Source organism: Bufo bufo, chromosome 3, assembly GCF_905171765.1.
Source record: "Bufo bufo chromosome 3, aBufBuf1.1, whole genome shotgun sequence".
Classification (NCBI taxonomy): domain Eukaryota; kingdom Metazoa; phylum Chordata; class Amphibia; order Anura; family Bufonidae; genus Bufo; species Bufo bufo.
Window position 1 is genome coordinate 226,579,606 of NC_053391.1, and position 15,054 is coordinate 226,594,659.

Genomic DNA, 15,054 nt, shown 5'->3' on the forward strand with positions numbered 1-15,054 from the left:
TAAATCCTTATGAGAATCTTCTAATGATCTTAGATCTTCTTATCCCTATCTGAAAACACGTTGTATTTAGTCTAATGGAGTCAACCCCCTCCATTTTCTCCTTGTGCAGATGGGACAGAGCTTTATCTGAGAACAGGCACATAACTACTGAAAGGTGCAGAGCGTACTATTGATAGTATGAAGGTTAAGATTTTGCTTGGACGTCTGCTTTATAGGCATCTGTTATTACAGATAATAGTCAATGACAAGGGATGGATGAAAGAACATACTTCCAGGAAGACATATTGAACATGTATGGATTGTATATGAATTTACAAAATTCAGCCTAACGCAAGAAAGAAGAACGGTGCCTTCAGGACATTTTCACTTTTATTATATTTTTTAACTAGTTTTTGACATACAAGTTACAAATCAGATTTCATTTTAAACTGTTACATTTTGTTCTTGTTACTTGAGTGAAAAAACAATTGGACCTTTCTTCTCGCTCTTCACCATTCCACAGGACAGAAGCACTTGGAATGTGGTTTGCGGAGGCCAGGCAACAAAGCTGCATGGGTGGCACCACATTAATATTGGCTCATTTTTTAAGACAAACATAAGTTCATAGGGTCATTCAGTGAAGAAGGATAGAGAGACTGAGAAGAGTGAGTACCATCGAAGACATTTCTAAAGATGGGACAGCACCTCAGCGAGGAGACTGACAAGGTGGAAATAGATGTAGCAGAGCTCCAGGAATGGTATAAGAAGTTTGTGGTAGAATGCCCGAGTGGGACTCTTTTTATGCATGAATTTAAGCGTTTCTTTGGAGTGACAGACAACCAAGAGGCAGCAGACTATGTGGAACACATGTTCAGAGCTTTTGATAAAAATGGGGTAAGTTTTTGATCTTATACCTGAATGCTGTAACACAAGCAAGCAGATACATGTGTATATATATATATATATATATATATATATATATATATATATACACCCCCGCGTGGAATAAAATTAGGCTCAGAATAACATTAGGTAAATGAATTGTCCTCTCAATAAGGACACTGACGTAATTACTGGAAAATCAGGTTTCAGTTTCCTACAGAAGCTGAAATGTCTGACCTAAGCATATTGTATGTGTCCCAAAATATTTTCCGGATTGTGGCTGCAACACAGATGATTTTTAATGCGCATGTGTGAATAAGTACTAATGAAAACTGTTTTTCCCACTTTACTTTTTCTTTTGCTTCCCGTGTTCAAGCAGACATACATGTCCTAAGAGTATATAGCTGCTGTTTTCTTGATCTTTTGGTTGTGTTCCATCTTTTTTAAGTTACTGTTTGTTCTTTTACCATTAACCTATTCGTTGTCATGTTCGAAACAAGAAATTATCTTGATTTTTAATAAGAAGATAATTTATTCATGCGTGAATTTAGTAATGGTGTAAGGCATCTGTAACATCTTGCTAAAACCTTTGATCCTGGTTGTTTAACTCCTTAAATGCTGTGGTTATTAGCAACCACTAATTTAAAGTAGGAAAATAAAGTATGTGTATCGTGGCTCACCCGTATCTCTAATATGGTTAAGGAGCCTGTTTTTCGGATGATTCACCTGTTCATCCTATGTAGATTTTACCACAGATAACTGCACCGCTGAGTGGCAAATATATTTTTCCTTTTTCTACTAATGCACGCCACAAAAGGCTTTACCACAGATAATTGCACCGCTGAGCAGCAAATATATTTTTTCTTTTTCTGCTAATACACGTCACAAAAGGCTTTACTACAGATAACGGAACTGCTGATCGGCAAATATATTTTACTTTTGCCACTAATACACAACAAAAAGGGCTGTAATTGTCGCACTTCACCACACAATGACTAATAAGCCCTTTTTTCCCACTAATACAAGCCAAAAAATGCTTTAGAACATATAACTGCACCGCACAAGGGCAAATAAAATGTAGAAATATTTCCTTGTAATAAACCCTGTTAATTCCTGTATCAATCAGCACTTGCACCCTAATAAGAACGGTTTGCTGGAATTGCAGAGCTGTATAATGGCAATTTGGATTCCCAGTCAGTGCAGCAAGGTGTAATCGGATTGTTCCTATTACCCAGTCTGTAACGTCCCCTACTGAACCCTGTTCTACAAAAAGCTGTGGAATGATTCCTGCCTAACCTTTCCCTACACCTTGAATAATCTTTCCCTGCACTTGTAAATCTTTTTTTTAGCACTATGACGTTTTTTCTAACACTGTCCCTAGCACCTGCAGACGTCTCTACCTGCACTAAGTACCCTGGTAAATGGCAGAATCTAAGATGGCTGCCGCTATTTATAGGGCTGTGACATCACAGGGATGGCTCGCTGCTGATTGGCTGCATGTATAGCATTATGGGTGATCCCGCCTTCCCAGAGTTCCTCTCCCCATGTCCTCACACGTGCAGCAGCCATTTTAGGAAAAATGCGATTCGTTACCATGAAGCGCAAGGAAATTTGGCTTAGGTGTGAATAAAATTTTTCCTGAAATTCGGATCGAATTCCACTTTGTCAGCTTCGATTCACTCATCTCTAATTATGAGCATTTGAGGGAAGAGTCCTCTCTCCCTCTGTACCCGTACAGATTTTTTGGCTTATGTTATATGCTTAAACCCTTTCTCATATGTACAGCGACCTGGAATTAAATGTACTTCATAGTAAATAATACTGGTGCAGAATTAAAGGGGTTGTCTAGTGTTAGAAAACAAGGGTCTGCATTTTTTGTATCCCAGAAACAGGGCCATGTCTGTTCATGAACTGTGCTGATATTGCAGTTCAGCACATTCACTTTAAAGTGTAACTGCGATTTCACTACCAAAAATTTAATTCCTAACATTTGTGATGCTGAAGGGAAGATATTCATGAAGCTGTATCTTTCTGCTAATTTTACCTTTCTGATGTCTGTATTCAGCCCTTAGCAACCGTATTTCTCTGTGCCTCTATTTCAGCAACTTCCTAAGATGGCCTCTGCTGCTCTTTCTGTGATAATATTTGCCCTTCCTTGAGGCCATCCTTTATTTCCCTCACTTTCCATAAGCCCTTGCTCTCCTCACATGAACTAGCAGGACCAATCGGAACACAGATAACTTCCCACAGTACCCAGAGCAGTGTGTATCCTCACATACAGCTAGCCAGAGACAAGCTCTGCAATTTTATAAAATCAGTAAGCATTTATTTTAACCTCTTAATAGCCAGCTGTCCGCATTCTCTTCCAGACTGACAGGAAGGGGGGTGGGGGCTACTTTTGCTGCTTATATCTCTGGTTTGCTACCAGCTAGAAATATGGCCTTTGTATTGTCTGAAAAGCTGACATTCCAAGCTTTCAGACAATTCAGAATTACATAAATCTGTTCTGTACAGGGAAAGGTATCAATGATAGAAATCAGGATGCTGTGAATGGAGCTGAAAGTAAAAGCAGATTTTACCCGCGATTATTCCCAACTCTATTTCTAACAGTGATTTCTCCTCTGTTGCTTGGACTAGAACTGTCATTCTGGTCTTGTATGAAAGCCTGGACTGTGGCATATTTCTATCTGCTACCTTTGAGAAGATATCACCATCTAAAGCAGCCCCCCCCCCTCCACTTTCTGCCTCAGCTCAGCTCCAGGCTGTCAGGGCTGAGCTCCTCTTGCTATAATACTGAGAAGACGGACTACAAATGGCAACGCTGTGAGACGAGAGCTGCTGAATAGGAAAGTAGCATGCATTTGTTGGAGTTATTAGCAGGTAAAACTGAAAATGATTACATTTTAAAGCACAAAAGCACTTATACAGCAGGGTGTACTATACCATTAGGGAATAAAAAATAAAACGGCAGGTACACTTTAAGAGCCTGTTAATTTGCCTTTGAAATTTTGTCTCACTCCCTGTGCCAAAATTCCAGCAGAAACTGCATGGTGTCTGTCTACCACTAAAAAGAAAGCGATGCAGTTTGCGGGCCGGTGGTCCCTTCTTGGCATGGTGTCTGGAAAGACACTACTTAAAGCCGCAGCCGGTGTCGGCTCATGGCTTAGCTCCATTCAATGGAAATTAGCCACGAGCAGGTCAACAGCATTCAAATTGAACAAGACGGAAGAAACTGCAGCAGTTCCTGCCATACAGTATGTAATGGATTTTGACAGAGTCAAAATCTGCCGTGTGAACAAGTCCTAATGGGGATAAGCTGCAATACCAGACACAGCCTAAGAACAAGAGTGATGCTGTTTTGATAAAAAAGGAGATCCTTCTCTGTAATCCTCCTTTAAAATTCCCAAGAAGACACAGCCACATTATATAGCCTTGTTGGTGTCCTCCATATGATCTATTAGAATAAAAATGACCAGTTAAAAGAATACAAAATTCTATAACACTATCTTAGTGCAGTTGCTAATGCCATGTGCTGGGCAAGCCTGGGTAACTACGGGTATACCAGTGAATTTGTTTTTCTACAGTAAGTGAATTTAAACACACTTGGAATAAATATATATCTGTCTTAGTCTATATTCACACGACCGTATGTGTTTTGTGGTCCGCAAATTGCGGATCTGCATAAAAACGGATGACATCTGTATGGCATCCGTTTTTTTTTGCGGATACATTGTAACAATGCCTATCCTTGTCCGCAAAACGGACAAGAATAGGGCATGTTCTATTTTTTTGCAGGGCTACAGAACGGACATACGGATACGGATAGCACACCGTGTGCTGTCCCCATTTTTTGTGGACAAATTGAAATGAACGGGTCTGCATCCTATCTGCAAAAAAACCCGAACGGACACGGAAACAAAATACGTTTGTGTGAATGTAGCCTTAAGAGAAAAATAAAAAGGAAAAAATGAAAGGACAGATTAGATGGACCAGGTAGTCTTTTTCTGCCAGCAGTCTTCTATGTCTATGTAGGAGACTTTGTAAATTTTACTATATATTTGAGATTTGCCAGAACATATTCACAAGTTCTGCAAACTCTATGCATACATATCCAGGTGTTTGCACACCTAGGTTCTATACAGCTCCATAAATCATGGATTAGTCTAGCACCCACATATCATGCATTTAGGTTGCTGTTCTGTGGATTATATTCCGGTTTTATGGGATTGCCGCAATCAAGCTTTTTAATCAGTTATTCAAGTACATGCATCATCAGAGAAGTCCCCTTCCAGATCCCCCTGCTCTTCAAGAACAGACTGCATAAGGAAAGATACAATGGAAGATACAATGAATAAATACCAAAGCAAACATTTTCTGGAGTTTTCCTTCATAGTTATGCAGTACTTTAGCCTATATTCCCTGTAAAGCCCTATACACATTAGATGGTCGTCCAAACCTGTTGAAAATAGTGGGTTCAGTTGACACAGATCTATTTTGTATGACATTTGTCACCATCTAATCGAGCAAGTTTCGACACTGAGAAGCATTGGCAATTTGGAAAAGAGTTTGCTGCTCACTGAGCAGGCACTCTATGGGGTAGATGTGGAGGAGGGTGGTAGTATGGAGGTTGAGGAAAGTGAGGTAGCTAGCTGGGTAACAGTTAGAAAGCGGAGTAGAGGGAAGAGTGCCAGGAAGGCTAGCCCTGATCTGACACACCCCAACAGGTTTGCAAGGTTGGCAGATGAGGGGCATATCAGTCCAGGGACGGCACTGCCGCAGCCGGACACTTCCTCTGCCAGTCAGGGGAATGTGAGCTCCAGTAAGCAGAGAACCAGGAGAGCAGGGAAGGCCAGACAGGTGCTGGTAGTGGGAGACTCCATTATTAGGGGTACAGATAGGGCGATCTGTCACAAAGACCAGGGTGGTTGGATGGTGTGCTGTCTTCCTGGCGCTCGAGTTTGACATATTGCGGAAGGGGTTGACAGATTACTGGGAGGGGCTGGTGAAGATCCAGAAGTCATGTTCCACATTGGAAGCAATGACAAAGTTAGAGGTAGGTGGAACGTCCTTAAAAACGATTTTAGGGATTTAGGTCACAAGCTTACGGCAGGGACCTTAAAGGTAGTGTTGTCGTAAATCCTACCTGTACCACGAGCCACACCAGAAAGGCAGCAGGAGATTAGAGAGGTTAACAAATGGCTCAAGAACTGGTGTAGGGAGGAGGGGGTTGGGTTCCTGGAGAACTGGGCCGACTTCTCTGTCGGCTACAGGCTTTATCGTAGGGACGGGCTGCACCTCAATGGGGAACGGGCAGCTGTTTTGGGGAAGAAGATGGCTAGAAGGTGGGAGGGACTGGGGGAGGGTAATTACATTATAGGAGGGGAAGATAGTGCAGATAGAGACCTGGGACGAGGTAATGAAATTGGGAGAGGAATGGATTGAGGGACTAGAACTGTTCAGAAGGAAAGGTTTTAGTGTAAAAAAAATATACATAAACCTCTTAATTGTATGTGTACTAATGCCAGAAGCCTGACTAATAAAACTGGTGAACTGGAATTAGTGATGTGTGAGGAGGACTATGACATAGTGGGAATAACTGACACATGGCTGAATGATAGCTATGACTGGGCAGTTAACGTACAGGGTTACAGTCTGTTTAGAAAGGATCGTCAAAACCAGAGAGGGGGAGGGGTTTGCCTTTATGTAAAGTTCTGTCTAAAGTCCACAGTCTGAGAAGATATAAGTGAGGGACATGAGCATGTGGAGTTACTGTGGGTAGAAATATATGGAGGAAAAAACAATAATAAAATACTAATAGGAGTTTATTATAAGCCACCTAATATATCAGAGTCCACAGAAATCTACTACTAAGGCCTCATGCACACGACCGTTCCGTTTTTTTGCGGTCCGCAAAACACGGATGCCGACCGTGTGCCTTCCGCAATTTGCAGAACGGAACAGGCGGCCTATTGTAGAAATGCCTATTCTTGTCCGCAAAACGGACAAGAATAGGACATGTTATTTTTTTTTTTGCGGGGCTACGTAACAGAGCAACGGATGCGGACAGCACACGGAGTGCTGTCCGCATCTTTTGGGGCCCCATTGAAGTGAATGGGTCCGCACCCAAGCCGCAAAAACTGCGGCTCGGATGCGGACCAGAACAACGGTCGTGTGCATGAGGCCTAAACGAAATAGACGAGGCGGCAAATCATGAGGTCATTATTATGGGCAACTTCAGCTACACAGATATAGACTGGGAAACTGAAACCTATACAGGGAGTGCAGAATTATTAGGCAAGTTGTATTTTTGAGGATTAATTTTATTATTGAACAACAACCATGTTCTCAATGAACCCAAAAAACTCATTAATATCAAAGCTGAATATTTTTGGAAGTAGTTTTTAGTTTGTTTTTAGTTTTAGCTATTTTAGGGGGATATCTGTGTGTGCAGGTGACTATTACTGTGCATAATTATTAGGCAACTTAACAAAAAACAAATATATACCCATTTCAATTATTTATTTTTACCAGTGAAACCAATATAACATCTCAACATTCACAAATATACATTTCTGACATTCAAAAACAAAACAAAAACAAATCAGTGACCAATATAGCCACCTTTCTTTGCAAGGACACTCAAAAGCCTGCCATCCATGGATTCTGTCAGTGTTTTGATCTGTTCACCATCAACATTGCGTGCAGCAGCAACCACAGCCTCCCAGACACTGTTCAGAGAGGTGTACTGTTTTCCCTCCTTGTAAATCTCACATTTGATGATGGACCACAGGTTCTCAATGGGGCTCAGATCAGGTGAACAAGGAGGCCATGTCATTAGATTTTCTTCTTTTATACCCTTTCTTGCCAGCCACGCTGTGGAGTACTTGGACGCATGTGATGGAGCATTGTCCTGCATGAAAATCATGTTTTTCTTGAAGGATGCAGACTTCTTCCTGTACCACTGCTTGAAGAATGTGTCTTCCAGAAACTGGCAGTAGGACTGGGAGTTGAGCTTGACTCCATCCTCAACCCGAAAAGGCCCCACAAGCTCATCTTTGATGATACCAGCCCAAACCAGTACTCCACCTCCACCTTGCTGGCGTCTGAGTCGGACTGGAGCTCTCTGCCCTTTACCAATCCAGCCACGGGCCCATCCATCTGGCCCATCAAGACTCACTCTCATTTCATCAGTCCATAAAACTTTAGAAAAATCAGTCTTGAGATATTTCTTGGCCCAGTCTTGACGTTTCAGCTTGTGTGTCTTGTTCAGTGGTGGTCGTCTTTCAGCCTTTTTTACCTTGGCCATGTCTCTGAGTATTGCACACCTTGTGCTTTTGGGCACTCCAGTGATGTTGCAGCTCTGAAATATGGCCAAACTGGTGGCAAGTGGCATCTTGGCAGCTGCACGCTTGACTTTTCTCAGTTCATGGGCAGTTATTTTGCGCCTTGGTTTTTCCACACGCTTCTTGCGACCCTGTTGACTATTTTTAATGAAACGCTTGATTGTTCGATGATCACGCTTCAGAAGCTTTGCAATTTTAAGAGTGCTGCATCCCTCTGCAAGATATCTCACTATTTTTGACTTTTCTGAGCCTGTCAAGTCCTTCTTTTGACCCATTTTGCCAAAGGAAAGGAAGTTGCCTAATAATTATGCACACCTGATATAGGGTGTTGATGTCATTAGACCACACCCCTTCTCATTACAGAGATGCACATCACCTAATATGCTTAATTGGTAGTAGGCTTTCGAGCCTATACAGCTTGGAGTAAGACAACATGCATAAAGAGGATGATGTGGTCAAAATACTCATTTGCCTAATAATTCTGCACGCAGTGTATATCTCATAAAGGAAACAGGTTCTTGGCAATAACCAAAGACAACTAACTTTCCGAACTAGTTCAGGACTCAACTAGAGGGACGGCCACACTGGACTTAGTACTAACCAATAGACCTGACAGAGCAACAGATGTGCAGGTTGGGGGACACCTGGGAAATAGTGACCATAAAGTAATAACCTGGCAATTGTGTTTCTTCAGGGAGGCACAAAAACACCAGACTTCAAAAAAACTAAATTTGACCAGCTAAGAGAGGCCATTGGCCTCACTAACTGGGACAAAAATGTCCTCAAAAATAAAAATGCAGCCACATAATGGGATGTTTTGGGAACTAGGGGATAAGGTGACAGTTTTATTGGTACTATTTTGGGGTGCATATGATTTTTAATTGCTCTATATTAAGTTTTTTTGTGAGGCAAGGTAACCCAAAAATTGCTGTTTTGGCACTTTTTTTTTTTTTATGTCTACTTTCTTTGTTTTAGTTTTACATAATAAGGCTCCGTTCAGACGTCCGTAGTGCAAATTGCGGATCCGCAATACACCCGGCCGGCACCCCCATGCCTATTTTTTTCCAGAGCTGCAGACCGGAAGATCAGGGCCACGCTCCGGAAATGCGGATGCGGACAGCACACTGTGTGCTGTCCGCATCTCTTCCGGCCCCATAGAGAATTAATGGGTCAGCACCTGTTCCGCATAATTGACTGCCGATCGACTTGTGCAGGGGCTTGTCTTTTGCAGGAAGAGTTGATGTTTTTATTAGTACCAATTTTGGGTACATATGATTTTTTGATTATTCATTATTGCACTTTATGGGGCAAGGTGACCAAAAATATATATATTTTTTTTACGATGTTCACCTGAGGGGTTAGGTCATGTGGTATTTTATAGAGCAGGTTGTTACGGACGCGGCAATACCTATTATTTATTTCACTTTAGCACAATAATAGCATTTTTGAAGCAAAGAAAATCATATTTTAGTGTCTCCATTGTCTGAGAGTGATAGCTTTTTTATTTTTTGACCGATTGTCTTAGGTAGGGGTGGGTTGTTGCTCCCACGCCTCTTTGGCTATGTCCAACAGACCACAAGGATGTCTGCCATATAGCAGTTCGAAGGGCGAGAACCCAGTAGAGGCCTGGGGCACCTCTCGCACTGCGAACATAAGAAAGGGCAGAAGGAGGTCCCAGTACCTCCCATCTTTAGACACCACTCTTGTTAACATGTTTTTTAATGTTTGGTTAAACCTTTCTACCAGGCTGTCAGTTTGCGGATGGTCAGTCAGAACCTCTTTATGTAGCCCCACTCGGGGAAAACATCTCCCTTAACTCTTTAGCTATAAGTTTGGACGATGTATGTCACAGTGGCACCGCCTCCGGATACCGAGTGTTGGTGTCCTCTAGCAGACTTTGGTACTGAATCTATGAGGTCCATAGCGATTCGCTCAAATGGTACCTCGATGTTCAGTAGAGGTACTAAGGGACTGCGGAAAAGGTGCTGGGGGCTAGTTGTTTGGCAGGTCGGGCAAGACTTGCAAAATTCGTCCACCTCTCTAAACACACTGGGCCAGTAAAACCGCTGTAATATCCGTTCCTGTGTTTTCTGCATTCCCAGATGACCGCCGAGAACATGTTGGTGGGCTAACTCTAACACAAGTTTGCGATAAGCCTGGGGTACCACCAACTGTTCAATAGATTCACCCTGCAGCTAGTTCACCCGATACAGAATATTCTGATGAACCACAAAACGGGGAAACATTGACTCGGCCCCAGGTTGTTGTGGTTCACCATCAATTATTACCACATTCTCCCAGGCTCGGGATAGGGTTGAGTCCTGGTGTTGTGCTGTAACAAAATTTTTCCCGGAGACGTTGAGGTATGCCAACTCAGGACTCGGTGGCAAGTCCTCCACGTCTCCCACCTTTACACTTAGCGGGGTTGTCTCCCCCTCTTCTACCAACGTGGCGGTCACCCCTACTGCTGACCCTTCGGCCTCAGGTTCCGAGGGTTCTGGCCTTCCTCCTGACAAAGCCAATCTCCTGGGTTTATCCCTGACTCACGGGTATCAGTAACTCTCACAACCGGCCATAGGGCCGTGAAGCATGGAAAGTCTCTCCCTACTATGAGTTCGTAGTGTAGATTTGTGGCGACTGCCACCTCGTGGGTCCACCTGCCGGCTACCGTGATTAGAGACACCAGGGCGGTGGGGTAGTCTTTTAGGTCTCCATGGATGCACATCACCCCGACTTTCCGGCCAGTATACTCAGTGGACCGCACTAGGGTAGCCCTTACTAGGGTCACCAGGCTCCCTGAATCCAGCAGTGCCTCTGCTTGAGTGTCTCCCACTTCTACCTGGCACAAGTGGTCTAGAGATTTCGGGGTACCTGTAGCATACAGTTTCCTGGCATATAGCGACTGACAGTAACCACAATTATTGTCCATGGGCTCAACCCGATAAGGACAGTCAGCCCTTACATGGCCAGGCTCCTGACACTGCCACTAGACTAACAGAGACAGGTCCATAGTGGGTAGATCCCGGGTGGGTTTCATTGGCTCAAATCTCCGGGCCTGGGGTGGAGATATCCGTGGTTTGACTGCCCCCCTCCCAAAAGAACCCCCCTGTAGATTCTTAGTAGCCTCATAGCGTTCCACGAGGTCCACCATCTCCAGGGCATTGCCAGGAGACACCTGGCCGATCCAGTGCTGGAGAGGGGGTGGCAAAGCCCTCCAGAACATATCAGCTAATAGTCGATCCAGCATAGCCGTGGGACTCAGCACATCAGGCTGTAGCCACTTTTGCAAGAGGTGAAATAAGTCATAATACTGGGATCTCGCGGGCTCAGCCGGGTTAAACCCCCACTGATGTACCCGCTGGGCCCAGACCAACACATTCACTCCCAGTCTTGCCAGAATCTCACTCTTTACTTTCTGTTAGTCGGCCGCTTGATCGTCTGGCAAGTCGAAATACACCCGCTGAGAATCGGATGCCAGGAATGGAGAGACGACCTCAGTGCACTGGTCTCGGGGTAGTTTCTCCCTTGTGGCCACCTTCTCGCACATCGCCAGGTAGGTTTCAACGTCATCTAAGGGTGTCATCTTGGGGATCGCAGCACGGACCGCTTTCCGGACATCATGGACGCTTTGGGATGTTCCTGCGGTCTGTATAGCCATCATGTGTTGTAACAGAAGCTGGTTTGTTTCTTGTTGCTGCCTGTTAGCTTCCCGTTGTTGCTGGTTGCCTTTATCACTGCTGCTGGTTAGCCTCCACAAGAGCCTTCATTATGACCTCCATTATGTCGAGGGTCATGGGTTGAAATTTAGCGGGTTTAATGCAAGACATAGAACCTTGCCTGGAGCAAAAATGAAAAACAACAATACTTCGGCGATTATGCCTGCCTCACTGCGTATGTCTGCATCCTCCACTAAATGTAGGGTTTCGCTCTGGTAGGCAAAAGACAAGTTCTTAACGCAAAAAAACTGTGTTTTATTCACACTTGAGGCAAATGCACAAAACAATGCGTTACTTTGCAGTCTTGGTGTTTACTTCACACACAATGGAAAGTACATCTTGGTGTTACTTCACACAAATTGGAAAGTTCATATAAGACAATTCACCTTGATGTCAGTTCTGCCTCCAGCAGTCCACAGCAGGCTTTAGGGGGGCTGTTTCCTCGGCCCGTGGGTCTCAGCCCTCCAACCTGGCACAAAGCCTCAGATCCCAACACAGAGATCCTGCCGCTGAGCCCAGCTGCCTATTTAAGGACAGCCAGGTGCTGCCAAAAACCCGGACTGGCAATTCAAATCCAGTCCGGTATTTGACCCCAACTGGCTGCAAATCAGCCCAGCAGCACACGCTGGGAGGAAAATACCTGTTTTCCCAGACCATTCCCCTCACTGTGTCACTATATATATATATATATATATATATATGTATCTGTAGCGCAGCTTGCAAAAAATAACTGCTCACACAGCTCTGCCTTTGAAAAATAAAAATGTTATGGATCTTGGAATGTAGCAGCACAAATTAGTTATTTTTTAAGTGTTTTTATTAGAAGAAGGTCCCAGGCTGCCACAGCAACTGATCGGAACCCTGTGATTTCGCTATGGTGGGAGCCTCCTCTCTGTCATGTCTTTCTAACTGCCCAGATGCTACGGTTGCTATTGACCGTGGCTATGAATGGATGAAATGATTGGGATCAGAGTTATCTCCTATACTGGTCATTGCTTCTAGGTATCAACTGTATTATGTAGCTGACACCTGGCATTTATGGAGTGGGCTCCTATCCATACATATCCCATGCATGTATAATAAACATGTCATATAGCAAGAAGGGTTTAATACTGATATACATTGTACTTGGTGGTTTATGGTGATTATGGTTAAAATCTAATATCCCTGGAGGTTTAAGGGTCCTTTTACATAGGCAGATATTCTGCCCAGTAATGAATGCCAATTGACATGCTGGGTACCTGCAATTTTTTTCTGCAGTTATAGGAACGACCAGTAATACCATTGTTAGTCCCCATACAGTTTTTATTTGTTGGCAGCATGGCTCCTGTTTACAGTGGGTGATGCGCTGCTGAAAACGAGCATTTTTAGCGTGCTTGTTGGGTGATCGGCAGCATGTTTACACAGGGCAATGAACAAACGATCATTGGTTCCTAATGAATCAATCCATGCAAAAGGGCCATAAGCTTGAATTCACATGCAATAGATCTGTTACAGAAACTTCTGCAACTAAGAAAATATAGGTTCCATACATCTAAGGCTGGGTTCACATTACGTTTTTGTCTTAAATATGACGTATCCAAAAAACATATACAGTACATTAAATGGATGTATTACCATAGAGTTCCAACGTATATGTTAAAGGTAGGGTAAAACTAAAACGTGATGTGAACCCAGCCTAAATGGGCTTGTTATGGAAACAAGCGCATGGATTTCTGCAAACCAACTAAATGAATTACAGTTATAGAAATTTCTGCATTACATTTGCCATGTATAACTTTCCCTAATGTGATTTAGTGATTAAAACTTAAAGGGAACCTGTCACCTCTACTATGCTACCCTCACTGAGCGTTTCTAAATGTTCATTGTGTTACCCTAAACATATAAATTACACTTTTAATTTCATTTGCAGACGAATTCAATAGGTTTTATGCATTTTTGTACTTCCCGCCTTTTATACTAATTAACATAAAAGAGTCATATCTTACTTGTGTGACCAGAGAACAGTCATATTTTCAAGCTCTGACTCATCTCAGGTTAATTTGCATATCTATCAAATCGTTTTTTTTACACAATAAAAGGACACAGAGCTATGAGGACTGGGTATTGCGGATGTGCTAGCTGCCATCTAGCAACCCATGTCCTCAGCTCTATACCCAAAATCCAGGTGACAGGTTCCCTTTAAAGCGGCCCTCCAGTCCAAGCCTGTAATTTAACTATACATGATACAGATAGTTGCCAACAGTCCCAAATTTGCATGGAGTTTGCCTAATTTTCAGAGACAGTTCAGGCAAACTGGATTTGTGCCAGGCTGAAAATGGGCAGAACTTATGTAAGCCAAGATATGGCTATTACATTGTTAGGCTGATGAAGGGGTTAATGGCACTGTATTACAGAAAAGTGTATCTATAATTCCAGTTTATTTCATCTAAACAGGTCCAGAATTCTTTACAGGTTTATGGGTTCCTGATACAGAGCTCCAAATTCATTTTTTCCTACAGTCACAGTTACATAAGATTATGTCTGCCTTCAACCACTAGAGGGAGCACATTGCACTTTCAGCTCTGTTAGGAACACAATAATAATGTTATATTAAGGGGGCTCCCTCTAGTGGTAACAACTTTAATTTCCGCATTTTATTCAATATTGCTTTCGCAGTGGTAAGCAACCTTTGGCACTCCAGCTGTTCTGAAGCTACAGATCCCAGCATGCTTTATTCACTATGGTGGGTGTTGTGAGAAGAGTAAAGCAAGTGTGCATGCTGGGAGTTGTAGTTTTACAACAGCTGGAGTACTGGAGGTTGACTACCCCTGGCTTAGAAGGATTCCACTCATTTGGCTCACTTTGCACCTACATAGTTTTGTCAATTATCAATAGAACAGTGCAGTTCCAGTTATAGTGCCAGCAGGCCAATAACCTACACAAACTGATGGCTAAGAAAATACATGCAGTTCAGCACTGCGTAGCTATTTAAATTGCATGTCATTGGCCGTAGAGAATTACCTGGCATATGTTCATTTCTCAAGGGACTGCTTGCATGTATCTTATTTTCCTGCACCAAGCACAATACATGATAGCGCTCTGTTCTCTTGATCCGTAGAACATACTGTAGATGTAGTGCCGTTCAATATGAA

General features: G+C 43.1%; 1 protein-coding gene across 1 annotated transcript in view; it reads left to right on the forward strand.

Moving 5' to 3' along the window:
- Positions 1-641: 641 nt before the first annotated feature.
- The window catches only part of GUCA1B (guanylate cyclase activator 1B), a 47,744-nt gene continuing 33,331 nt past the window's right edge, over positions 642-15,054 (forward strand). The window contains exon 1 of the mRNA XM_040421853.1: positions 642-873. Coding sequence (XP_040277787.1) covers positions 673-873 — 201 coding nt within the window. The 5' untranslated portion in view covers positions 642-672. The remainder of the gene's footprint in view (positions 874-15,054) is intronic.